The sequence below is a fragment of the Hemiscyllium ocellatum genome, chromosome 32 (assembly GCF_020745735.1).
Source record: "Hemiscyllium ocellatum isolate sHemOce1 chromosome 32, sHemOce1.pat.X.cur, whole genome shotgun sequence".
NCBI classification, from domain to species: Eukaryota; Metazoa; Chordata; class Chondrichthyes; order Orectolobiformes; family Hemiscylliidae; genus Hemiscyllium; species Hemiscyllium ocellatum.
Genome location: NC_083432.1, coordinates 29,501,047 through 29,527,092, shown reverse-complemented (window position 1 = coordinate 29,527,092; position 26,046 = coordinate 29,501,047). Strand labels below are relative to the sequence as shown.

General features: G+C 41.2%; 1 protein-coding gene across 1 annotated transcript in view; it reads right to left on the bottom strand.

The window, feature by feature from the left end:
• Positions 1-11,613: 11,613 nt before the first annotated feature.
• Positions 11,614-26,046, bottom strand: part of LOC132830803 (beta-1,4 N-acetylgalactosaminyltransferase 2-like) — a 33,483-nt gene continuing 19,050 nt past the window's right edge. The window contains exons 5-9 of the mRNA XM_060848661.1: positions 23,841-23,927; positions 23,550-23,737; positions 19,347-19,487; positions 17,722-17,947; positions 11,614-11,855 (exon numbers count right to left, since the gene is read on the bottom strand). Coding sequence (XP_060704644.1) covers positions 11,644-11,855; positions 17,722-17,947; positions 19,347-19,487; positions 23,550-23,737; positions 23,841-23,927 — 854 coding nt within the window. The 3' untranslated portion in view covers positions 11,614-11,643. The remainder of the gene's footprint in view (positions 11,856-17,721; positions 17,948-19,346; positions 19,488-23,549; positions 23,738-23,840; positions 23,928-26,046) is intronic.

Below are 26,046 nucleotides of genomic sequence, written 5' to 3'. Positions count from 1 at the left end.
CACTTGAGTGGCGACTTTGAGGGATCTATGCACTTGAACACCAAGATCCCATTGTTCTTCCATACTGCCAAGAATCCAGTCTTTAATCCTATATTCAGCATTTAAGTTTGACATTCCAAAATGCATCTCTTTGCATTTATCTAGGTTGAACACCAACTGCCATTCCTCAGCCCAGCTCTGAATGCTGTCAATGTCATGCTGCAGTCTGCAATAGCCCTCGATACTATCAATGGCACTTCCAAGCTTTGAGTCATTGGCAAATTTACGAACCCACCTCTCAACCTCCTCATCCAAGTCATTTATAAAAACTACAAAGAGCAGAGGCCCAAGAACAAAGATGGCAGGACACCACTCACCACTGATCTCCAGGCAGAATACTCAACATCTACAACCAGTCTCTGCCTTCTGCCGCCAACAAACTCTGTATCCAGATAGCCAAATACCCCTAAAATCCCATACCTCCTGACATTATGAATGAGCCTACTGTGGGAAACCTTATCAAATGCCTTGCTGAAGTCCATGTACACCACATCCACTGCTCAACCTTCATCGATCTGTCTTGTCACCTCCTCAAAGAGCTCAATAAGATTTATGAGGCATGACCTGCCCCTCATAGAACTATGCTGACTGCCTTTAGTCATGCGATGCTTTTCCAAATAGTCATAAATCCTACCCCTAAGAATTCTTTCCAAAATCTTGCTGATCAAAGACATAAGACTGACTGGTCTGTAATTGACAGGGATTTCCCTTTTCCCTTTCTTGAAAAGAGGAACAACATTCGCCTCCCTCCAATCCTCCGGTACGTCTCCCATAGAGTGTGAGGAAGCAAAGACCTTCGCCAGGAGCTGAGCAACCTGCTTTCTCACTTCCTGGAGCAACCTACAATAACTTTGGATGGGCTCTCGGGACTTAGCAATCTTAATGTCAAAATTTCCAGCACATCGACTTCCTCAGTCTCAATCTGTTCAAGCCTGTTTTCCTGCTCCTCAAAGCTCTCATTGTACTCCCTAATTCTAGAGCTTCCAACCAATGGAAATAGAGTCATAGAGATGTACAGCATGGAAACAGATCCTTCGGTCCAACCCGTCCATGCCGACCAGATATTCCAACCCAATCTAATCCCACCTGCCAGCACCTGGCCCATATCCCTCCAAACCCTTCCTATTCATATATCCATCCAAATGCCTTTTAAATGTTGTAATTGTACCAGTTGCAAATGTGTTGCTGGTCAAAGCACAGCAGGCCAGGCAGCATCTCAGGAACAGAGAATTCGACGTTTCGAGCGTGAGCCCTTCATCAGGAATAAGAGAGAGAGAGAGCCAAGCAGGCTAAGATAAAGGGTAGGGAGGAGGGACCAGGGGGAGGGGCGATGGAGGTGGGATAGGTGGAAGGAGGTCAAGGTGAGGGTGATAGGCCGGAGTGGGGTGGGGGCGGAGAGGTCAGGAAGAGGATTGTAGGTTAGGAGGGCGGTGCTGAGTTGAGGGAACCGACTGAGACAAGGTGGGGGGAGGGGAAATGAGGAAACTGGAGAAATCTGAATTCATACCTTGTGGTTGGAGGGTTCCCAGGCGGAAGATGAGGCGCTCCTCCTCCAGCCGTCGTGTTGTTGTGTTCTGCCGGTGGAGGAGTCCAAGGACCTGCATGTCCTCGGTGGAGTGGGAGGGAGAGTTAAAGTGTTGAGCCACGGGGTGATTGGGTTGGTTGGTTCGGGCGGCCCGGAGGTGTTCTCTGAAGCGTTCCACAAGTAAGCGGCCTGTTTCACCAATATAGAGGAGGCCACATCGGATGCAGCGGATGCAATAGATGATGTGTGTGGAGGTACAGGTGAACTTGTGGCGGATATGGAAGGATCCCTTGGGGCCTTGGAGGGAAGTGAGTGTGGAGGTGTGGGCGCAAGTTTTACATTTCCTGCGGTTGCAGGGGAAGGTGCCGGGGGTGGAGGTTGGGTTGGTGGGGGTGTGGATCTGACGAGGGAGTCACGAAGGGAGTGGTCCTTGCGGAACGCTGATAGGGGAGGGGAGGGAAATATATCCTTGGTGGTGGGGTCCGTTTGGAGGTGGCGGAAATGGCGGCGGATGATACGTTGTATGCGGAGGTTGGTGGGGTGGTAGGTGAGAACCAGTGGGGTTCTGTCTTGGTGGCGGTTGGAGGAGCGGGGCTCAAGGGCGGAGGAGCGGGAAGTGGAGGAGACTCAAGGGCGGAGGAGCGGGAAGTGGAGGAGACTCAAGGGCGGAGTCTTCACCACATCCTCTGTCAACTCATTCCATACACGTTCCACACTCTGCGTGCAAAAGTTGCCCCTTAGGTCTCTTTTATATCTTTCCCCTCTCACCCTAAACCTATGCCCTCTAGTTCTGGACTCCCTGACCCCAGGGAAACGACTTTGTCTATTTATCCTATCCATGCCCCTCATAACTTGGTAAACGTCTATAAGGTCACCCCTCAACCTCCGACGCTCCAGGGAAAACAACCTGTTCAGCCTCTCCCTATAGCTCAAATCCTCCAACCCTGGCAACATTCATGCAAATCTTTTCTGAACCCTTTCAAGTTTCATAACATCTTTCCGATAGGAAGGAGTCCAGAATTGCATGCAATATTCCAACAGTGGCCTAACCAATGTCCTGTACAGCTGCAACATAACCTCCTAACTCCTGTACTCAATACTCTAACCAATAAAGGAAAGCATACCAAACACCTTCTTCACTATCCTATCTATCTGCGACTCCACTTTCAAGGAACTATGAACCTGCACTTTAAGGTCTCTTTGTTCAGCAACACTCCCTAGGGCCTTGCCATTAAGTATATAAGTCCTGCTAAGATTTGCTTTCCCAAAATGCAGCATCTCACATTTATCTGAATTAAACTCCATCTTCCACCTCTCAGTCTGTTGGCCCATCTGATCAAGATCCTGTTGTAATCTGAGATAATCTTCTTTGCTGTCTACTATACCTCCAATTTTGGTGTCATCTGCAAACTTACTAACCGTACCTCTTATGCTCGCTTCCAAATCATTTCTATGAATGAAGAAAAGCAGAGAACTCAGCACTGATCCTTGTGGCACTCCACTGGTCACAGGCCTCCATTCTGGAAAAACAACCACCCACTATCTTCTACCTTTTGAGTCAGTTCTGTATCCAAATGGCTAGTTCTCCCTGTATTCTGTGAGATCTAATCTTGCTAACCAGTTTCCAATGGGTAACCTTGTTGAACGCCTTACAGAAGTTCATATAGATCACAACTACCGATCTGCCCTCATCAATCTTCTTTGTTACTTCTTCAAAAAACTCAATCAAGTTTGTGAGACATGATTTCCCATGCTCAAAGCCATGTTGACTATCCCTAATCAGTCCTTGCCTTTCCAAATACATGTACATTCTGTCCCTCAGGATTCCCTTCAACAAATTGCCCACAATTGACGTCAGGCACACCGGTCTATAGCTCTCTGGCTTGTCCTTACCACTCTTCTTAAACAGTGGCACCACGTTTGCCAACCTCCAGTCTTCCGGCACCTTACCTGTGACTATCAATGATACAAATATCTCAGCAGGAGGCCCAGCAATCACTTCCCTACCTTCCCACAAAGTTCTAGGATACACCTGATCAGGTCCTGGGGATTTATCCACCTTCATGCGTTTCCTCCTCTGTAATATGGGCATTTTTCAAGCTGTCACCATTTATTTCATTGCATTCTATCTCTTCCATGTCCTTTTCCACAGTAAATACTGATGCAAAATACTCGTTTAGTATCTCCCCCCATTTTCTCTGGCTCCTTGCTGATCTTTGAGGGGCCCTATTCGCCCCCAATCAGCTTTTGAAAGTTCTTGCCTAATACCATCAAACTTGGCCTTTCTCCAATTTAGAACTTCAATTTTTGAATCTGGTCTATCCTTTTATATCACTATTTTAAAACTAATAGAATTATGGTCACTGGCCCCAAAGTGCTCCCCCACTGACACCTCAGTCACCTGCCCTGCCTCATTTCCCAAGAGTAGGCCAAGTTTTGCACCTTCTCTAAGCCTGCAACATGGTCATTAATGTCTGATGCCACGTTTTTACTGCTCCCTATGACTCTGCATGGTATGCAGTAGACTTGAATTGTTTTATTGCTAAGTTGTCCATAATGTCCTTGAATAATTTTGGTGTGAATTTTGATCCCTGACCTGATTGTATTCCTGTTATTGGTCTGTATCTCTTGAAAAATTTGAGTAATCCTCTACAATCCCTTTTAACTGTGATATTGCATAATAGAATGGCTTCTGGAAATTTAGTGAATGGTATTCATTAACTGTCAATGAATGTAACAGGGAGAAGTGTAAAAGAGGATCTGGTGTTGCAATATTAATCAAGTATTGGTATAGTATTTATCAAATACTGCATATAGGAGGGATTAAAATCTTTGGTGGTTCCATTATAGAGGCTATATGGGTTGAACATAAAAACAAAAAGGGTGCAATGACATTTTTCAGAATGTACTATAGATCCCCAAACAGTCAAGAAAAGGTAAAAGGGCAGATACTTAGGTAAATTTCAGAGAAGTGTTAAAAAAGAGGATGAAAATAGTAAAGACTTTCACCTTTTCCAATATTAATTGGGATATTCAGGAATTCTTAAAACATATCCAGGAAAGCTTTCTACACCAGCACGCAGAATGTCCTCCAAAGGCGGGAACAGTACTGGACCTAATTGTATAGAACTAAGCCAGCAACGGGTAAAGTGTCCTTTGAGGAGCATTTTGGTGATAGTGTCCATAACTCATTCAAATTGAAGGTGGTCATGGCAAGAGGCAAAGCTGGACCAAAAAAAACCATAAGTACACAAGGGTGGGGGTGGGGTGGGGGCAGGTTGATTTTAATGTGATAAAACAGGATCAGACCAAGGTGGACTGCGAGGAGCTTCTGATGGGAAAATTTACATCAGAGAAAAGGGAGTCTTTCAAAAAGTGAGAGTGCATAACATTCCTGCAATGGTGAAGGTTTGAACTAACAGGTATGAAGAAGCTTCGATGTGGAGGAATGCACCGTATTAATGGGTAAGACAAATGAGTGAAAGCTTTCATGAGCCATCAAGTGGTTAAGTCACCAGATGTCATTGGCCAGTATTTACTGTGGAGAAGGATATGAAATTTGGAAAATTTGGGGAAATAAACAGTGATATCTTAAAAAATGTCGGTATTTCAAAGAAGGAGCTGTTGGATGTCTTAAAATGCAGGGGGAAAATTCCACAGGACCTGATTGGGTGTATGTCTTTTGGGAAGCGAGGGAAGAGATTGCTGGGCCCCTTGATGGGATACTTGTGACATCGATAGCCACACGTGAGGTGCCAGAAGATTAGAGGTTGGCTAATGTGGTACCATTATTTAAGAAATGTGGTAAGGAAAAGTCAGGGAACTATAGATCAGAGGACCTGACGTCGGTAGTGGGCAAGTTGTTGAAGGAGATTCTGAGGGAAAGGCAAGGATTGATTTAGGAGAGTCAATATGGCTTAGTGTATTGTGTCTCATGAACTTGCCTGAGGTTTTTGAAGAAGTGACAAAGAAGATTGCTGATGGCTGAGCGATAATTGTTGCCTATGTGGACTGCAGCAAGACTTTTGACAAGGTTCCACATGATAGACTGGTCAGCAATGTTAGATCACATGGATTCCAGGAATAGCTAACCAATTAGATACAAAATTGTCTAAAGGTAGGAGACAGAATGGTGGTGGAGAATTATTTTTCAGTCTGGAAGCCTGTGACCAGCAGTGTACTGCAAGGATTGGTGTTTGGTCCACTGCTTTTTGGTATTTAAATTAACGATTTGGATGTGAATAGAGAAGGTATACTCTGTAAATTTACAGATGGCACCAAAATTGGTGGTGGATTGGACAGTGAAGAAGGTCAGAACATAGAACCTTACAGTGCATTACGACATTTGGGGATTGAACCAAAGGGCTGAGGAGTGGCAGATGGAGTTTAATGTAGACAAATGTGAGGTCTTGCATTTTGGAAAGGCAAATCAAGGGGAGTTTTATTCAATAAATGATAAGATCTTGGAGAGTGTTGCCGAACAAAGGGGCATGGGATGTATGTGCACACTTCCTTAAAAATGGAATCAAAGGTCGACAGTGTGGTGAGGAAGGCATTTGACACACTTGCCTTTATTGGTCAGTGCATTGAGTGTAGGAGCTGTGACATCATGTTGCAGTTGTCCAGGACATTGGTGAGGCAACTTGTAGAATACTGTGTTCAGTTCTGATCTCCCTGATATAGGATGGACATTATTAAACTTGAAAGGGTTCAGAAAAGATTTACAAATATATTGCTGGGATGGAGGGTTTGAACTACAGGGAGAAACTGAATAGACTGGAGCTATTTCCCTGGAGAGTTGGAGGTTGATGGGTGACCTTTTCGAGATTCATAAAATCACGAGGGGTCAGATAGTGTGAATTACCAAGGACTTTTTGTACAGGGTAGGGGATTCCAAAAGTAGAGGGCATACTTTTAAGGTGAGAGGGGAAGTATTTAAAATGGACCTGAGGGGCATCTTTTTCACACTGAAGGCAGTGCATGTATGGAATGAGCTGCCAGAGGAAGTGGTGGAGCAGGTACAATTACAGCATTTAAAAGGCATCTGGATAGTGTATGAATAGAAAGCATTTACAGGGATATGGGCCAAATGTTTAGGATATCTAGTCAGCATGGATGTATTGGACAAAGGCTATGACTGTATGACTATGATTTGAATCATCAATACCGACAGATGAGATACCAGAAAAATGGTTCCACTATTTAAGAAAGGTAGTAAGGAAAAGCCATGGAACTATTGACTGGTGAGCCTGATGTTGGTAGTGGGCAAGCTGTTAGAAGGATTCCTGAGGGATAGGATTTATATGCATTTGGAAAGGTAAGGACTGATTAGGGATAGTCAACATGGCTTTGTGCATGGGAAATTGTGTCTCATTAACTAAATTAAGTTTTTTGAAGAAGTAACAAAGAGGATAAATGAGGATAGCGCGGTGGACATGATCTCTATGGCATTTGACAAAGTTCCTTATAGTAGACTAGTTAGCAATGTTAGATCCCATGGAATAGAAGGAGAGCGAGCCATTTGGATACAGAATGGGCTCAAAGGTAGAAGGCATAGGGTATGGCAGAGAGTTGTTTTTCAGACTGGAGGCTGTGACCACCAATGTGCCACAAGGATCGGTGCTAGGTCCACTGCTTTTTGTCATTTGTATAAATGATTTCGATGTGAACAGAGGAATTTTGGCTAGTAGGTTTGCAGCTGACACCAAAATGAGAGTTGTAGTAGACAGTGAAAAAGGTTGCTTCAGAGTACAATGGGATCTTAATCAGATGGTCCAACAGGCTGAGAAGTGGCAGAGAGGGTTTAATTTAGATAAATGTCAGGTGTCGCATTTTGGAAACGCAAATCAGGGCAGGACTTATAGACTTAATGGTAAAATCTTGCACAGTGTTGCTGTACAAAGAGACCTTGGAGTTCAGGTTCATAACTTCCTGAAAGCAGAGTCAAAGGTGGATAGAACAGTAAAGAAGGTATTTAGTACACTTGCCTTAATTAATCAGAGCATTGAGTATAGGAGTTGGGAGGTCATGTCACGAATGTACAGGATATTGGTTAGGCCACTTCTGTGGACCAATTCTGTGCAATTCTGATCTCCCTGCTATAGGAAGGATGTTGTGAAACTTGAAAGGGTTGAGAAAAGATTTCCAAGGATGTTGTCAGTGTTCGAGGGTTTGAGCAATAGGCAGCAGCTGAGTATGGTGCAGCTATTTTCTCTAGAGCATCAGAGGCTGAGGGTTGACCTTATATAGAGTTTTATAAAATTATGAGGGGCATGGATAGGGTGAGTAGTTGATGTCTTTTCCCCAGGATGGAAAAATTAGAGAGCATAGATTTAAGATGAGAGGGGAAAGGTTTAAAAGGGACCTGAAGGACAATATTTTCATGCAGAAGATGGCACATGTATGGAATGACTTGCCAGAGGAAATGGCGGAGGATAGTACAATTAGAATATTTAAAAGGCACTTGGATGCTTACACGAACAGGAAGGGTTTAGAATGATGTGCACCAAATGCTGGAAAATGGGGCTAGAGTTATTTGCGATACCTGGTCGGCGTGGATGATTTGGACCGAAGGGTCTGTTTCTGTGCTGTACATCTCTATGACTCTATGACTAAGAGTGTAAAATGTGCAGAGAGTTGTGAAAAGAAAATAAGGAAAGTGAAGAGGTAACTTGCCAAAACAGTGATAAGCAAAATAAAGGAAAGTTCAAATATATTTCATAAGTAAATAAGGGACAAAAGATAACCAAGCAAAGAGCAATCATGAATGAGCAAATTAGTTAATGAGACACTAACAATCAGGAGATACTGAGGATTGCAGATCCTGGACAATCAGAGTCAATAAGGTATGGCATTTGAAAAGGCACAGTGGGTCAGGCAGCAACCGAGGAGCAGGAGAGTCAACATTTCATAATACCATAAGACCATAAGACATAGCAGTGGAAGTAAGGCCATTCGGCCCATCGAGTCCACTCCGCCATTCAATCATGGCTGATGGGCTTTTCAACTCCACTTACCTGCATTCTCCCCGTAGCCCTTAATTCCTCATGACATCAAGAATCTATCAATCTCTGCCTTGAAGACATTTAGCGTCCCGGCCTCCACTGCACTCTGCAGCAATGAATTCCACAGGCCCACCACTCTCTGGCTGAAGAAATGTCTCCGCATTTCTGTTCTGAATTGACCCCCTCTAATTTTAAGGCTGTGTCCACGGGTCCTAGTCTCCTCGCCTAATGGAAAAGATTTCCTAGCGTCCACCCTTTCCAAGCCATTTCCAGCAGGATCCTTCAGGACCTGCTGTGCTTTTTCCTGCACCACACAATCAGAAAGTTTGCAAATGATATGAAAATTGTCATATGATAAACAGTGAAGAAGAAAGCCTTAGACTACAGGACAGTAAGGTAGGCAGAAAGGTAACAAATGGAATTAAATCCAGAAAAAGTGTGAGGCGATATATTTCGGGTGGACTGAAAAGACAAGGCAGTACACAATGAATGGTAGGACTCTTGGAAGTACAAAGGATCAGAGGGACCTTGATGTGCATGTCCATAGATCCCTAAAGGTAACAGGTCAGTGGATAAGGTGATTAAGGCGGATGGAATACTTGCTTTTACTAGTCAAGCCATTGCATACCAAAGCAGGGAGGTTAAGATGAGCTGTAGAAAACATTGATTAGGCTACAACTAGAGCACTGTATTTTGCTTTGGTTGCCACACTACAAGGAGGAAGTGACTACTCCACAGAGGGTGGGGAGGAGATTCACCAGGAGATTCCCTGAACTGGAATGATTTAGCATTGAACAGTGAGTAAATAGGCTGGAGTTGTTTTCCTTAGAGCAGAGAAGGCTGAGGAGAATCTTTATTAAGGCGAGCAGCACAGATAGGATTGATAAGAATAAAATTGCCCCTTATGAAAAGGCTTTAATATCCAGTGCACATAGTATTAAGATAGAGGACAAGAGGTTTCGAAGGTATTCTTTTTCTTACCCATAAAGTCGTGGGTACGTGGAACTTACTGCCTGAAAGGGTAGTAGAGGTGGGAGCAATTACAATATTGAAGAAATATTTTGATAAGCACTTGAAGTGCCATTGCTTACAAGGCTACAAGCCAAGTGCTGAAAAGTGCGTCAGGAGTAGGTAGGTGCTTGGTGACTGATATGGACATGATGGGCTGAAGAGCCTCTTTCCATGCTGTAAAACACAGACTCTATGACACTTGAATGCTCATTAATATTGACTGCTGTCAATCAGGGAGATAGTTTTTGTTACTTTGATAAAATGTGTTGCTGCGGCATCTTATGACTGTTCAAATAAGGATCAAAATGAATATAAACATGTAGATAATTATATTAATTCAAATCACAACATGTATTTGCATTGATCATGAAGATACTTTATTTGTAATAATAGATTTTCAACATTTTAATCTAGTATTGCACAGATTCAAATTTCACAACATCCATTTTTTAAAGAGTAGGAAATTGAGAAAGCAAAATTAATGATAAAAATAATTTGCATCTTTCGGAGAGACATTCCAAAGTGCTTCAAAGAACCACAATCAGGTATAATTAATCATCTTCAATTTTTAGCAACATATACAATAAAAGGCCCCAGGCACTTCATATGAACTTCAACAAAATGTAAAATCAGGCAAAATGACTTTAAGGAATGATTTAGAGAGAAATATCAGAGTGTATGCTAGGGAAGTTGAAGGCATATTTGCCAGCATGATGCAATAGATGTGAGGTTTCCCAAGAGGTCAGACTTGGAGGAAATCAGAATTTGTGGAAGATTGTCAAGATTGAGGAGTTACAAGAGATAGGAAAAGCAGAGAGTATGGATTGATTTTTAAAGCTGAGGATTGTAAAGTTAAGGCATTAATGTACAAGGTACCAATGTAGATTAGTGGGCAATAAATGATGTATAAATGGGACATGGGCATGTGTCAAAATATGGCCAAGAGAACGTTGAACGAGTTCACATTAATGGAAGGTAGCACCAAGGAAGGCCGTCAGAAGAGTATTTGAATGGTTGAGTAGTTGCAGGTGAGCAAACATGCGGAAAGAATCCATCCCTGAAAGGGTCTGGGGCACATCATCTCTCTTGGCAAAAGAAAGCTCTCCACACCCCTCCTTCAAAGGGCCATCGCCTCCAGCTTCTCTGTGGTCACAATGTACAACTATCAAACGTCACCTTCATTTGGCTTCAGGTGACTATCTTCTCTACTGTAGACCATCTACAGATCGACTCCTGGCTGCTTACTCTATATGGAGAAAGTGAGGTCTGCAGATGCTGGAGATCAGCGCTGAAAATGTGTTGCTGGAAAAGCGCAACTGGTCAGTCAGCATCCAAGGAACAGGAGATTCGACGTTTCGGGCTTATGCCTGAAACGTCGAATCTCCTGTTCCTTGGATGCTGCCTGACCTGCTGCGCTTTTCCAGCAACATATTTTCAGCGCTGCTTCCTCTATATGTCCAACCTTCAAAAGGGTTCTGGGTATGGGTGAGGGTTTCGGGAGCTGATGAAATAGTTGAGAGGACGTAGGTGGTCTTGATAATCGACATCATATGTGGTCAAAGCTCAGGATACCAAAATAGGATACCAAGATCTCTTTGGTTGAAACTACTGGGAAGGAGACAGAATTTATAGCGATCATTTCTATTTGTGATGGGAAGCAAGAAAGTAGCCTCAGTCTTCCTGATGTTTACTAAATGGACTGCAGCAGTGCAAGAGGGTGGATTGTCAACACCTTTTCAAAGGCAGCAGTGATGGTCAACATTTACTGGTCTTTCTAGTGATGCTCACATTCCATGAAAGAAAAAGAAGAAATGTTGAATTGCCGAAATGTTCACTGTATCCAGGAGTGGTTATTAAAGAAGCAGCCCAATAACATCAAGGGAGTGGAGAGGCTGAAGGAGATAATGATGAGATAGAGCTCGTGGAATGGTCCGTCAAGATTATGGGTCTAGATTAGAGTGGTGCTGGAAAAGCACAACAGTTCAGGCAACATCTGAGGAGCAGGAAAATCGATGTTTTGGGCAAAAGCCCTTCATCAGGAATAGAAATGTACAATCTTACCCATTAAATCTTGGTGTAACATTTTAAATGGTTTTTGAAATAATGCAGTGCAAGTTTGAAATCTGTGTCATGCCTAGAGGGCCGTCGAAACCTTGCATATTTTTGTTCAACTGCTTTCTGTGTGTCATTTTTTGGACTCTGGCGCATCTGATGTCCAACAATGACATCATTACATGATCCCACGAGCAGTCTGCCGAGTCCGTCAATGAAAAACTCTAGGAAAGATTTCAAATTCAGTTTCACTTGTGAAAACATTAGGCTGGAAAGGTCAAGCATAATAATAGAATAGCATAGAATGAAAAAAGGTTATTTCATGTAACAAGCCCAATTCTTTCACATACCGAACAAACATCCACACATTACAATATCTCCTCCATCCACTAAATGTTCCATGGGAAGGTTGTGCTTAGTATATCCCAATCCTCAAAACAGAACCCAAACCAAGTTCATTGATTTTGTTTGGCTTTGATCCACAAGACCTTCTGCATTCTGAGATTCAATCAGGGGCTGATATGCCCCTCACCTCTATTTTCCTGCCTTCTCTCCATATCCCTCAATCCATTACCAAGTAAAATTCTGTCTCACTCTTCCTTAAATTTACTCATTGTCCCAGTATCCAAAACTCTTTGGGAGGGGTAGTTTCTGCTCAACTCTGTTTTAAATTTTCTACCCCTTACCCTAATACTATGACTTCTCATCCAAATACTTGAATACCTCCCCTAATTCTTCTAAATTCCAGAGAGTGTAGGCTTAAACTGTTCAATCTCTCTTCATCTGGCAAACTCATCATCTCTGGGGTCAATCTAGTGAACCTCATCTGAACTGCCTTCAATGCCACTACATCTTGCCTCAAATAAGGGGATCAAAACTGTGCACAATACTCCAGGTGCAGTCTCGCCAATACTTTGTACAGTTGCAACAATACTTCCTTACCTTTATATTCTATTCCTGAGGTTATAAAAGCTAATATTTTATTCACTTTCTTTATGAACGGCTGTACCCACTTGCTAGCTTTCTGTGACTCATGAACCAATTCACTAGATCCCTCTGCACCAGTGCATCCCGAAGTCTCTCCCCATTAAGATAATAGGTCGCTTTCCAGTTTTTTGACCCAAATGCATAACCTTGTACTTATCCACATTCAATCCATCTACCACAGTTTGGTCCACTCACCTAAACTATCAATGTCTATTTGTAAGGTTATTTCTTCATTGCAATTTACCATTCCACGTATTTTTTGTGTCACCTGTAAATTTGGCTAAAGAGCCTTCCTCCCTGTATCCAAGTCGTTAATGCAGATTGTAAATGGCTGGGCTCCAAGAATGGAACCCTATGACACCTCACTAGTTACAGCTTGCCATCCAGGGAAAAAAAAACACTTGTTCAGACTCTCTGTCTTCTGCCCATCAGCCATTCATCTATCCAGGCTAATCCCATATGATCCAACCTTGTGGCACCTTATCAAACGCAGTCCAAATGTCCAGATAAATTACATCTACAGCATCCCCGTTATCCACTTTGCTTGTTACTTCTTCAAAGAGCTCTAGCAAATTAGTCAAACATTAGTCATGCCTTTCAAAGAACCATGCTGACTCTGATGGATAGCATTTTGACTTTCCAAATATCCTAATATTGCTTCTTTGATAGTTGATTCAGACACATTTCTAACAGCATATGTAAAACTAACTGGTCTGTAATTTCTCACATTTTGCCTCTCTTGCTTTTTGAATAAGGGCATTATATTAACCATTTTATAATCCACTGGGATCTTTCCTGTGTCCAGAGAATTTTGGAATATTTTAACCAATGGTTATCTCTGCTGCCACTTCCTTTAATACCCTAGGATGTAGGCCATCAGGCCTGGGAGAATTGTCTGTCTTCATACCTAATAGTTTACATCGTACCTTTTCCCTATCGATGGTGATTGTTCTAAGTTCTTTCTATTATCTCCGACTTGCCCATTCTAACAGGCATGGTACTATTGTACCCCACGATGAAAACTGAGGCAAAGTATTGATTCAGGATCTCTGCCAGCTCCCCTCTTTTAACTTATTGGTTTCATCTTCCAAGGAATCAGCATTCACATTAATGGCTCTCTTTCCTTTCTTATATCAATAGAAGCTGTTACTATCCTTTTTGATATTTTGTATTTGTTTTCTTTCAAAATTTTAGCTTAGCTCTTTTTATTAATTTTTCAGTATCCTTTATATCTGAAAGTTTCCCAATCTTCCACTAGTCTTTGCAATATAGTATACTTTAGTTTTTGACTTTATATTGTCCTTGACCTTCTTGTTTAGCCATGGATGTTTTTACTCCCTGCCCTTTCTCACTTCGATATACTTTACTTGTGAGGAATTCAGTAGCTCTTTAAACACCTGCCACTGCTCATCTGCTGTCTTACCATTTAGCCTTCCTGCCTAATCTCCTCAGGCCAAATCTCCTCAGGCCTATATCATTTCCTTTGTTTAATTTCAGAACACTACTGGGGGACTCCACTTTCTCACCCTCAAAATGGATTTTGAATTCTATCATACTATGGTCATTACTCCCTAGAGGATCCTTAACTATGATGTCATCAATTAATCTCTCCTCATTACACAATACCAAATCCAAAATAGCCTGCTCCCTGGTTGATTTCACAACATACTGCTCAAATATACAATCTTTAATGGACTCTGCCTCCAGGCTATCCGTGCCAATTTCATTCTTCCAATCTATGTGCATGTTCAAATCATCCATGATTCTTGATGAACCTTTCTTGCAAGCCTCTAATATTTCCTGGTTTATACTGTGCCCCACTGCAGAACTACTGTTTGGGGACTTTTAGATTAATGTGTTGCTGGAAAAGCGCAGCAGGTCAGGCAGCATCCAAAGAGCAGGAGGATCAATGTTTCAGGCATGAGCCCTTCTTCAGGAAAGCCCTGAAACGTCGATTCTCCTGCTGATTCCTGAAAAAGTGCTCATGCCCGAAACGTCGATTCTCCTGCTCTTTGGATGCTGCCTAACCTGCTGCGCTTTTCCAGCAACACATTTTTCAGCTGTGATCTCCAGCATCTGCAGTCCTCACTTTCTCCTAGGAGACTTTTAGATTAATCCTACTGCTATTTCTAATTTCTACCCAGACTGATTACATATCTTGATCTCCTGTGCTTATATCATTTCTATTACAGCATGATCCCTTACTTCACCAGCAAGGCTACCCCCACCTCCCTTCCTTTCCGAAATGCTGAGTACCCCTGGATATTTCATTCACAGACCTGGTCTCCTTGTCTCAGTAATTATTAGCAAATTGCACTCTTTTGTTTATATTAATTCATTAATTTTGTTGTGAATGTTTCATTCATTTACATACAAAGCTTTTAAATTTGTTCCACTGTTAAATTTCTCTACTTCTTTATAATTCCTTGGTGCATAAAAATATTCACCTGTTCTATCCCTCACCTTTATTGTCTGGTAACCATGCGCCACATTGCTAACCTGCACTCTTATCTGCTCCTTTAAATTGGGCTTTCTAATTTCCCCAATAATTGAATGCACACACCCCTCCTCCTCCCCTCCACCACACACACACACACACACACACACACACACACACACACACACACACACACACACACACACACACACACACACACACAGTTTAAAGTCCTATCCACAGCCTTTCTTGCTGGATTCTATTCAAATAGGGATTATTGGTACTCAGCTATTTCATTCCACTTCACTGCAACCATTTAAGTTGGCAATTTATTAAGGGATCTGTTTTCATTACAAAATAAGACAGGGAATTCCAGATCATAACACTTCACCCTTACAAAAAAATCTCCTCATCTCCGTGTGGTTATTGTCATCTAACAGAATATAGGATATTATGTTGAGGTTGTCCAGGATGCTGGTCTAGAGCACTGTGTCCAGTTCCAGTTGCCCTATTACAGGAGGATATTTTTAAGCGGAGATGGGTTTGGAAGAGATTTACCAGTATCTTGCTGGGAATGGAGGGTTTGATTTTATAAGGAGGGGTTGGATAGACTAGAACTTCTTTCATGGGAGCATAGGAGGTTTAGGGGTGCCCATTTAGAGGTATATAAAACCATGAAGGGTATAGATAAGGTGAATGGTAGGTGTCATCTCTCTAAGGTGGGGATTTCAAGACTGGGGGCATATTTTTAAAGTGACAGGAGAGAGATTTAAAAAGGACATTAGGGTCAATTTCTTTTACAGGGAGGGTAGTTTGTGTGTGGAATGAACTTCCAGAGGAAGCAGTGGATGCGTGTTTCAGGTAAGTGCATGAATAAGAAAGGGTTGGAGAGATATCTGGTTGGATTGAATGGTCTGTGCAGTGCTGTATGACTCTATGACTCTGTAACAGGTTGTGCCTTCGTAGCTAATATGTTATGGAGATTATGCATCATCATGGGAGTGACATTATACCAGATGATTTTGTCTGTTGTACAATCTCCTGGCTATAGGTGATAGTGAGACGCCTCGTAATAAGGTTATACTTTTCTTTACTGCAGCAGATTCTAAATATTCCGTATTAACATGGAGAGAGCTTATATAATGTCTGGTGGCAGCAAGTAGAAAAGCAAATAATGCATATTCTCCGTCATTGCCAGACATCTGCAAACAGGTCACAGATTTTATCAGGCAGAAAGAGGAACTGAACTGGCACTGAAGCTTTCCCAGACCCTGAACCACATTGGGCCTCACAGAGAAGCTAAACAATGAGCAGGTTAGTCCACTATTGTACTTGATTTGCATCTGTGTTAACAATATCTTTGTCGGATGGGGATTGATAAAGAATGTCAGTGAATGGGAAAATGTTAGAGACCATTTCATAAGGAAGAAATAACACGACAGTTTGAAAATCTGAATGCTTCCGAACTTTCTGAGCTTTTCCAGAAGGGATTTGTCCACATGACCACCTCAACAAGATACCTTCTGAATTCAAGCCTCTCACTTAACCATTAGGTTAAAATCACCACCAGATATTCTCCCTCAATGAGAGAGTGAGCCTATGGTGACTCATCCTTTACTAAATTTATAATCTGGAATTTCAGATCAATGTGAACCAACAATGTGAAACAATAATGTAAAACTAACCACTAGACATTACTGCTCTGGTAAAATATACAAAATATCAATAGTTGTAAAGATTCCTAAGCTATCTAAATAAACCATTCATGTGCAGAACAAGACAATATTAAGTTTCTGTATTCAGATTGGCAACTTTCATTTTGGTTTCATTTTGAATTTTCCTTTTTGATGCATCATTTACAGTTAAATCAAATCTAATATTTTGTCAAAGCAGACAGATTTTCTGAAAATATGGATTGATCTTTCTGTTCGGGATTGGGATCAGCTCTGGGTCGGAGTTCTGCAATGCACTGGAATGGCATAATTTTTGCATGCTTTATTAATTGATAACTGGAGGTGTTTTCACAGTCTTAGTAAGGACAGTTGCTGATATTGAAGGGCCAATAGGTAGGACTCTAGCAGTGATAGAGTGCAGGTGATCTTTTAGCTGTTTAAAATGTGTGGAAGTAAAAATTCCTGAGGCTGATGGATCACTTTTGCCAAGGGGAACCCTTTTGAGGGTGGGATGAACTGCAGCTCTGGTCATTCTTCATCGTTGGTAGTGATAGTGTGTGGAGGAGACTTGGGATTAAAGCAATCTGGAAGGTTAGACCTTGGCTTGTCACTGGCTGGCTGCTCCCTTCCTCTGGCCCTGTTTTGGCCACTGTTCGGTCAATATGCTAACTGGAAATTTTCAGTCAGATCAGGAGAGGAGTTTTAATTGGTTCACTTCCATTGTAGATATAATGTGGCCTCCTGGAAAATCTCCAAGACTTTTGACTATGCCGAGAATGAGCAGGGCAGCTGGTGGAAGGATGTTTTGTGCCCACAATCCTTGGATCCCACCTCATTTTGTCACAAAACCCCTGACCCATGTTCATCATACATTTTGACTCCCTAAGGTTGTTACTGAAACATGAAAACAAACAAATCAGAATAAAACTTGATTATCACCAAATCTACTGAGGGTAGTGATGGAGGAGCAGCACAACTGAATGGTTCACTTACCTGAATGAGCTACCCTGGCTAATCGAGGGTCAAATCCAACATTCAATATCTTGGATGTCCTGGCCAGAAAGAAATTGACCACACCACTGGTTATCACACAGTTTGGAAACCCATTCAAGGGATGAAAGCCCCCAGCCTTTGAGAACAAGCATTCTCCATCATCAGGATTTCCATATTCATACCACAGCCTAAAGTGGAAACGATTACCGTTTACTGAGCCACCAACCTGTGAAGGTTATAATTCAAGTAATTAGAGATAAAATATGGTGTTTTTTTTCTCAATGAAATACTTCCTCTATTATCACAAGGATCACTGTGAGCACATTTAAAGGATTTATAATTGTCATGGTCTCTTGCTGAAAACTGGAGATCCATAAAATGAGGTAAGATGGGGGTGCTCAGCCATTCCTGCCTCAAAGCATCTCAAAGTTACAGCTCACAAATCCATGTTTCCTCAGTCTCCACTTTGAGAAGGCTTGGTCTTGGTTTTCCTCTTTTGAATAGGTTTAAAGAAGCAGATACTTGTGTAGTATCCTCCCATCCTTCCCCACTTTCTCCCTCACTTCCTTGTTTCCTTCTTCCTTTCCTTCTTTTCTTTCCATTGTTCCTCCCTTTCTTCTTCCTTCTGTCACTCCCTCCCTTCTTTTCGTCCTCCACCCTCCTTTCCTTCTTTTTTCCGACTTCCGTCCCTTCCTACCTCTCTTTCTCTTTTCCAACTTCTTGTCCTCCACCCTCCTTCCCTTTCACTCTGCTTCCCTCACTTCCTACATTCCTTCTTCATTCCTTCCTCCCATTGTTCATCCCTTCCTCAAACATTATGAGGTAAGCGCCTCCAAAAATAGGTTTCTGAAATGTCCTGCATTTTTTTCTGCAAATGACAAACTAGCAGCAGTTATGTAAGAACATTTTCAGCACGAAGTTGTAACTGAGTTAAGTCCTAGCGGTGACTGGGGGTTGGGAGAGATGCAAGTTCAGAGTGTCTGATTTTGAGGTAGAGTGATGGCGGTCAGGATGTTAGGCTGAAAAGTAAAATCCCTTTTCCTTGTTGACCAAAAGCAACACAATAAAGGCATGTTCCTTTTGTATTCAATATTTCCTGCCTCCTTTTAAAGAAATTCCTGGAAAAACAATGAATCTTAAAATGAAGGTACAAACACTCTTTAAAATAATGTAATAGCCAAGCTTGTCCTGAACAGAATTGATCACAGTCATTTCTCCCACATTTGCCAAACTGGGAATGGCTGGATCCAAGATAAGTTGAGACCCCATTTCAGTTTTTCAGCTTTTTAATCTTTTAGCTGAATGAAACCTATCCTTTCTTTGAGTGCGAGATAAATGAAACATTGATAAAATTAATCTCAAGCTTTAATCTATGATTGACTCGGAGCTCTGGAAATCATTTTTGTGACTAAACATGAAGAAAACATTGATCTCTATAATTTCAAAGAAGTGAGGGAGGCAGAGTGAAAGGAAAGGAGGGTGGGGGACTAAAAAAGGAAGGGAGTGACAGAAGGAAGAAGAAAAGGAGAAACAAAAGAAAGGAAAAAACATGCTTCAAATTAAATTGTCATCAGGTTGAAATATTTCAGAAAACTCTTTCACTTTCCATCCAGTTCCATTCTTACCACGTCCAAGTTTGTGTTTTCTAATACTTCCAACAACTTTTCCACTTTTGTCTGTTTTGTGAATAAAAAATCTTCATCCACCCAAAGAAGGTATTTAGTTGTGACCTGAGAAGCTGCCAAGTTTCTTCCAGCAAACCATCCCTGTGCAGAATAAAATAGCAAGAGTTTCAGAATCAATAAATGAGGAGAATTTGCTTTCTTGAAATTGGAAACCTTAACGCTACTCTTTTTGAGGGTTAATTTTTATTGATGTAAGAGCTCAGGATTTCCTTCAATAAAGCTGTATTACCTTTCTTTTATGTTCATCCTAGATTATCTCCTCGTGTACCTTGCATACAGATTATGGTGGCTGCAATTGTTATGTCATTGATCTAACTACAAAGACATTGTATAAGGAGAAAACAGCAACAGCAAACATCAGCTGCAGTTGCATAGCATCTGGAGATTGAGGCAGCAAGTGAAAATCCATCCAGAGGAGAACATTGAATCCCCACATATATTGGACTCGCCATCATTGTCCTTAGTTGTCAAAGAGTAAGGCTATTTTACACTGTCATCACTAAATTATGTCACCTGCTGGAGTAGGAATTAGGCTTAGAAGGAGTGGGCTACAATCTCAGCCCTGTGGCCATCCAGGTCACAGCTACCCTGAATCATTGTCAGCAATTCATTTCAATGACCAACTGGGGGCCTGTGTGGCAGTTGCCAATCCTCCACCCATAAAATGCATGTGGGGTGTAACTGATGCCAGTTTTCCATGAGTGCAGATTTTCATGTACTTCACCCATGAGGAAGAGAATCAAGCAGCTTGGGAAATGGGATTCTCCACAGTTTCAATCTTCCCCAGGTTCAAGGTGTTATTGACTGAACCCACACTGGTTTGAGTGTGAACTATCGCTAACCTGCAGAGTTCACCTACCAAGAAAGCTGTCACGCAAATTATAATTGCATCAAGTAACATGGGAGCTGCAATGACTCTTCCATATTGGAGAACTGAGAGTATCTTTTCAAGGTCCGTCGGATGGCTGATGGGAGACAAGAGGTCATCCCTCTAAAGATGTCTCATGACATCTTTATGAAATCCGCAGACAAACTCAGGATGAAGATGCAATGCTGCTCATGCTTTGACCATGGCTATTTTGGAATAGCCAAGAGACCTCCTTAAGATGAGACTGACGAAGTAGATAAAGTACTAAACAAAACCATCAGACAAAAAAAACACGTGAAGTTCCACTTCCAAATGCCTGTCAAACATGAAATTTATATTTCCAAAACCACACAGTGTTCCCCTGCCCTGTCAACCCCACAAAATTCCCTATCGCTGGATTCTTGTCCAATCCTGCAATGCAATGAGATCTTGGTGCATGTCAAATTCTGGACTGTTGCACAAACTCAATTTTAATTGTAGCATCATTGACAGCCATTTCCAAAACAGACTATAATTATTCTCTGTCTGGGTTGTTTTTTGAGTTGTTTATTCAGCTTTCTAGTTAGTGATTTTTGTGTATCTTTCTGCCACATGATGATAGCTATGTTTGAGTAAGACTGGTTCAAGAACAGACAAGTCAAAGACAGTTTTCAGGCTTATTCTTCCAAGTAACACTGTTCACTGAAGCTCATACTAAATGCTATCATAGATGATAATTTTATACCAGACTCAAAATTATATTAGGTAATCAATAATCTATCTTCTGTGACTGTTGATGACCACATGCTGTGTTTCTGTCAGTGAGTTATGCTCTGTCTTGTTTCACAAAGTCAAGAAGTGTGGCACTGGAAAAGCACAGCAGGTCAGGCAGCATCTGAGGAGAAGGAGAGTCATCATTTTAGACGTAAGCCCTCCATCAGGAATGTTGCCCAGACAGCTGTGGGAGTTGGTGGGTTTGAAATAGTTGCCTGTGTTGAGCCTGTCGCTGGAAATGGAGATGGAGAGGTCCAGGAAGGGGACTGAGGTGTCTGAGATGGCCGAGGTGAACCTGAGGTCAGGATGGAAGGTGTTCATGAAGTTGATGAACTGTTAAACCTCCACAAGCTCATGTCCCCTCCCCCACCTTATCCCAGATCCAACCCTCCACTGCCCTCTTGAACTGTCCTGCCTGTCCATCTTCCTTCCCACCTACCCACTCCACCCTCCGCTCCGAACTATTACCATCACCACTCACCTTCATTTGCCTATCACCTTCCCAGCTACCTCCTCCCTACCCCTCCCTCTCCCATTTATCTCTCAGCCCCCTTGGGAACCCCCACCTCACATTCATGAGGAAGGGCTTATGCCTGAAATATCCACTATCCTTCTCTTTGGATGCTGCCTGACCTGTTGGGTTTTTCCAGCATCACACCTTTGAATCTGATCTCCAACATTTGCAGTCCTTTGTCTGACAGAGTGTTCCATACAAATTATTTTAATGCCACCCACATTGTGCTATTCATACCCCAGTGAGGTGCAGTTCTGTAACATCATAGCAAGAGTAATCTATGGCTCAAATATCCTTATTTGGCCATAAATATCTCTGCTCAGCAAATATGGACTTGCCTAATGATCTTTCTTCTTTTTGTTCTGTTACAATTTCCATTATACAGTTCTAGTTTTATTTTCCTTCTTAAATATAGGAAAGTTTCTTTGTGATTTTTAGATTTTGTTTTTGAGACTTCAAATTTGAGATAGCGTTCTTTTGGATTAATTTGGTCAATGTTCACTTTGTTCAAAGCTCATGCTTGTTGCTATTGAAATATCCATTGTTTCTGGTAAATCATTTTTTCTGTGATTACTACAAGTGCTTTCTCTTCTGCAAGTGAGACTGATGTTAGCATTCCCAGCCCATCCCCAATAAAAAGTGACCCATTTGTGTTCCAGGGTGACGTGGAAAATGGTAAGCAATGGATAGAACAAGATTTATGAGTGAACACAGTTTAGGGTTTGGACATGAATGTATTTGTTCAGCAGATTTTGTAAAAGCATTTGATCAGGTTGACTGGATTAAATGCTAATCAATGCTGAAAGAAAATGGAGTAGATCACAGGGATTGGGAACTCATTTTAAAAAACTGTACAAGGGGCAAACATTATCAGTAAGAATAACCAATGAAGAGTAATAAATGTGTTGAATTGGAAAAGGGTTTTGAAAAAAAAAATGTTGCTGACACTGATTATATGTGTATACAAATGCAAGTTGTTTTTGATGTTTCCATTTCCAGATTGGTTTTCATGGAAAGCAGCTCACATCTGAAGAATTCAGAGCTTGAGATTTAATGTGATAGAATGGGAAGGTGTTTTTGTTTTTAATTAACTGAACATCTCAGAATAAATACCTCTTCCAATTCCCTAAACATCATCTGTTGACTGGTTCAGTTCATGAACTGACCAATTGCTCCTGTTTTAGAGTTCCAGAAGGGGAAGTGGTACATCTCTCTGCAGTCTGAAGAAAGCCAATTGTATTTTCCCTCACCAGTCACTGTAAGCTGTTGCTTTTAACAACAAAGGCAGAGACTTTATAATTTGTGAGCCAGTTGCTCTGTGCCTCTTGCAAGGATGTGAAAGTACTTGGAGAAAAGAGATTGAAAAACAACAAATTCTGACAAATAAAATGATCATCTCAGCAAACCCTGTGAACAGGGGCCATTGACTTGCCTTCCCAGTTATTCCTTCTACCGAGAATGCAATATTTTTGTTTGTTTGAATGGGTATGCAGGGGGAGCTTTATAAGGGGGTTACAGTTACAACTAGTCAAGTTAGATGTCAATAGCTCATAGCTGTTTGCCTGTAGATAGAATCTATTGATTTGTAAGAAATAAGTAAAAAAAGTAAAAAATTCCTGATGAAGGGCTTATGCTCGAAACGTCGAATTCTCTATTCCTGAGATGCTGCCTAACCTGCTGTGCTTTGACCAGCAACACATTTGCATTTGTAAGAAATAGTCATTCTTGTTAAGTATAGAATCCTGATCCGTTCTTCCTGTCAAACTGGGTTTAGAAAGGCAAGTAAATTGAGAATTTCACATACTGTTTTAAAATCTTTAACTTTTGTAATGACTCTGAGAGTATCAAGGCTCGATTTTCAGTATTCTGTACCTCATTAAGTTGTGACAGGCTAGAAATCAGCAATGGTGTCATATATAATATCAAATTGTTGAATTGTGCTTTCAAATCGAACTTCTGTTTCAAGTCTGTATAAAATATAAATTGAATACAGAAATCTTTATTTTACTTTTGCGAATGGCATGATGTATTGTTCAACGTGGGGTCCTTCAATTTTCTCAGGAACTTCACTGTCGTCTGCAATGATTATTGTCATGTTTGGGTAAAAGTTCCGAATGCTGTCTATCAAGATTCGAAGCTTATGATATCTTAAAAATGTCTTTGTTGTAATGGTTACCAAGGAATTGATGTCATTATCTGGAATAAGGGAAGACAATCCAAGTTAGTTAGAGAAACAATTTTATTTGAAAATATTGATCAAATCTCTAATGTTTATGACCCAAATTAAAACCAAGTTTACCTGGTCCAGGATCAAACAATCGTGGCATTGGGGGCTGCCTAATAATAATCGGGAATTCAGCAACATGTTCTTCAAACTGAAAAGACACTTTGTGCAGAGAAAATATAAATAAGGTTCAAAACAGCAGATTTTCTGAATTGCAGATGTATAAAATATGAACTGATTGTAACAAACTTAGCACAAGATATTTAAGAAACACAAAAAAACAGTCTATTCCAAATGAGATATCTTAAGCTTAAACCAATTACTAAAACTATCGTGCCAAAAGTTTGGTTATTCCATGACAGAATAGGTGGTTAACATCATAACCATTTACCTCTTGGTCTTTTCTGGGTTGTCAAATCAATGTTTTTTTAGACATTTTGTTTCTGTTGATCCTCCCTTTGAATTCCTTTCACAAGATTAAGATTTTAGCTTCAATTTTACATTTGAGATTGAGTACTCATCTGCAGGGAAATATCAAGTCTCTGCTTCATTTCTTTCCCAAAGCAACATCAATGGAATTGACGTGTTTAGCAAGCACACTAAATCCTCTCAATCGTTGATACAGTGTGTGGGAATAGCAATGGACTTCCAGTCCTGAGATAGTGACTTAAACGACTTAACTGTCTTCCAGTTTGAAAAGTACACTTTTACCTTCCTGATCTCTGCAGTCCTGTGTTCTGTGGATATTTCATTGACTGTGCAAACTGAAGTTTGGCATACACTAGTATTCACTGATGACACTAATCTTGATGTTTAGGTATTGCAGTAAATGCTATATCTGTGGAATTATTTGTACATTTTCCTACACGAGTCTATATGAGTGGATTGGTCCAGGATGAATTCTGTGATGAATACTGCTGAGTGTGGGTTTTGTGTTTTGTTTTGCGATATAATTCTGTATTTGTGGCCTGAAAGGCAATGGAAAATGGGCAAGGTTATAAGGAAAGGCAGGAGATTGCAATTCGGTCAAAATGCTGAGAAAACCCATGATAGACCAAATGGATTGATCTTTTGATGAGCTTGAGCCTCACTTTGGGTGGTCCTCGAAAATAACCTGAAATAAACTGGAGCTGATTTTTGTGCAATACTTGCAGTCCACTTTGGAACGGTTAATGATGAAGTTACAGTACATGGGCGGCATAGCTTAGAAATCAGGAATGGTTACATATAATACCAAATCATTGCATTGTTCTTCCAAATCAAATTTACTGTCTGACAACATGGAACCAGAGCCTTTGGTCCAATGTGTCCCTGCTGACCAGGTATCCTCAACTAAAGTATTCCCTGCATTTGATCTATATCCTTCTAAACCTTTCCTATTCATGTTCCTGTCCAAATATCGTTTAAATGTTCCAGCTTCTACCATTTCCTCTGGCAACTCATTCTATTTACACACCACGCTCTGTGTGATAAATCTGCCCTTCAGATCCCTTTTGAACATTTCCCTTTCCCACTGAAACCTATGTCTATAGTTTTGGACTCCCCTACTCCTAAAAAAAACCTTGTCCAATAACCTTATTCATGCCCCTCTTGGTTTTGTAAACCTCTGTTAGGCCACTCCTTAGCTTCCGAAGTTCCAGGGAAAAAAAGAACTAAGCCTATCCAGCCTCTCCTTATAACTCAGACCATCCTAGCGAAGCAACATCCATGTAAATGTTTCTGTATGCTCTCCAGCTTAACACCCTCCTTCTTGTAGCAGGGCAACCAGAAGCGTACACAATAGTTTAAAAATGGCCTCACCCCTGGTTGAAGACACCCATAAATGATTGATATTGGAAATTTCAAAGAAATCATCGGATTTGAAATGGTAACTATTTCTATCTCCACAGGCGCTGCCAGACCCATTGCATTTCTCCAGTACTTTGCATTTTGACTTCAGATCTGCAGCTTCACTGAATATGGATTAATATTGGAGTTATGTAGGAAGTCAGCATTAGAGAGTTGCATCGATCTTAAACGAGGCCATTTAGACAGACTGAAAAACAAGCAGGGAATCGAGGGATTTGGATCATGCAAGGTTGGATAGGATTAATTCAGAATAGCATTAGGTTGACTAGTGAAGGGTAGCAGATCTTCCTCCTTAAAAGATATAAGTTACATGATCACCTTTAAATTGGCTTTTTATTCCAGTTGTTTTTATTGATTTCAAATTTCACCATCTGCAAAAGTGGATCTTAATCACCCAGAACATGAGACTGGTATTCTGGGATTACTGGTCCAG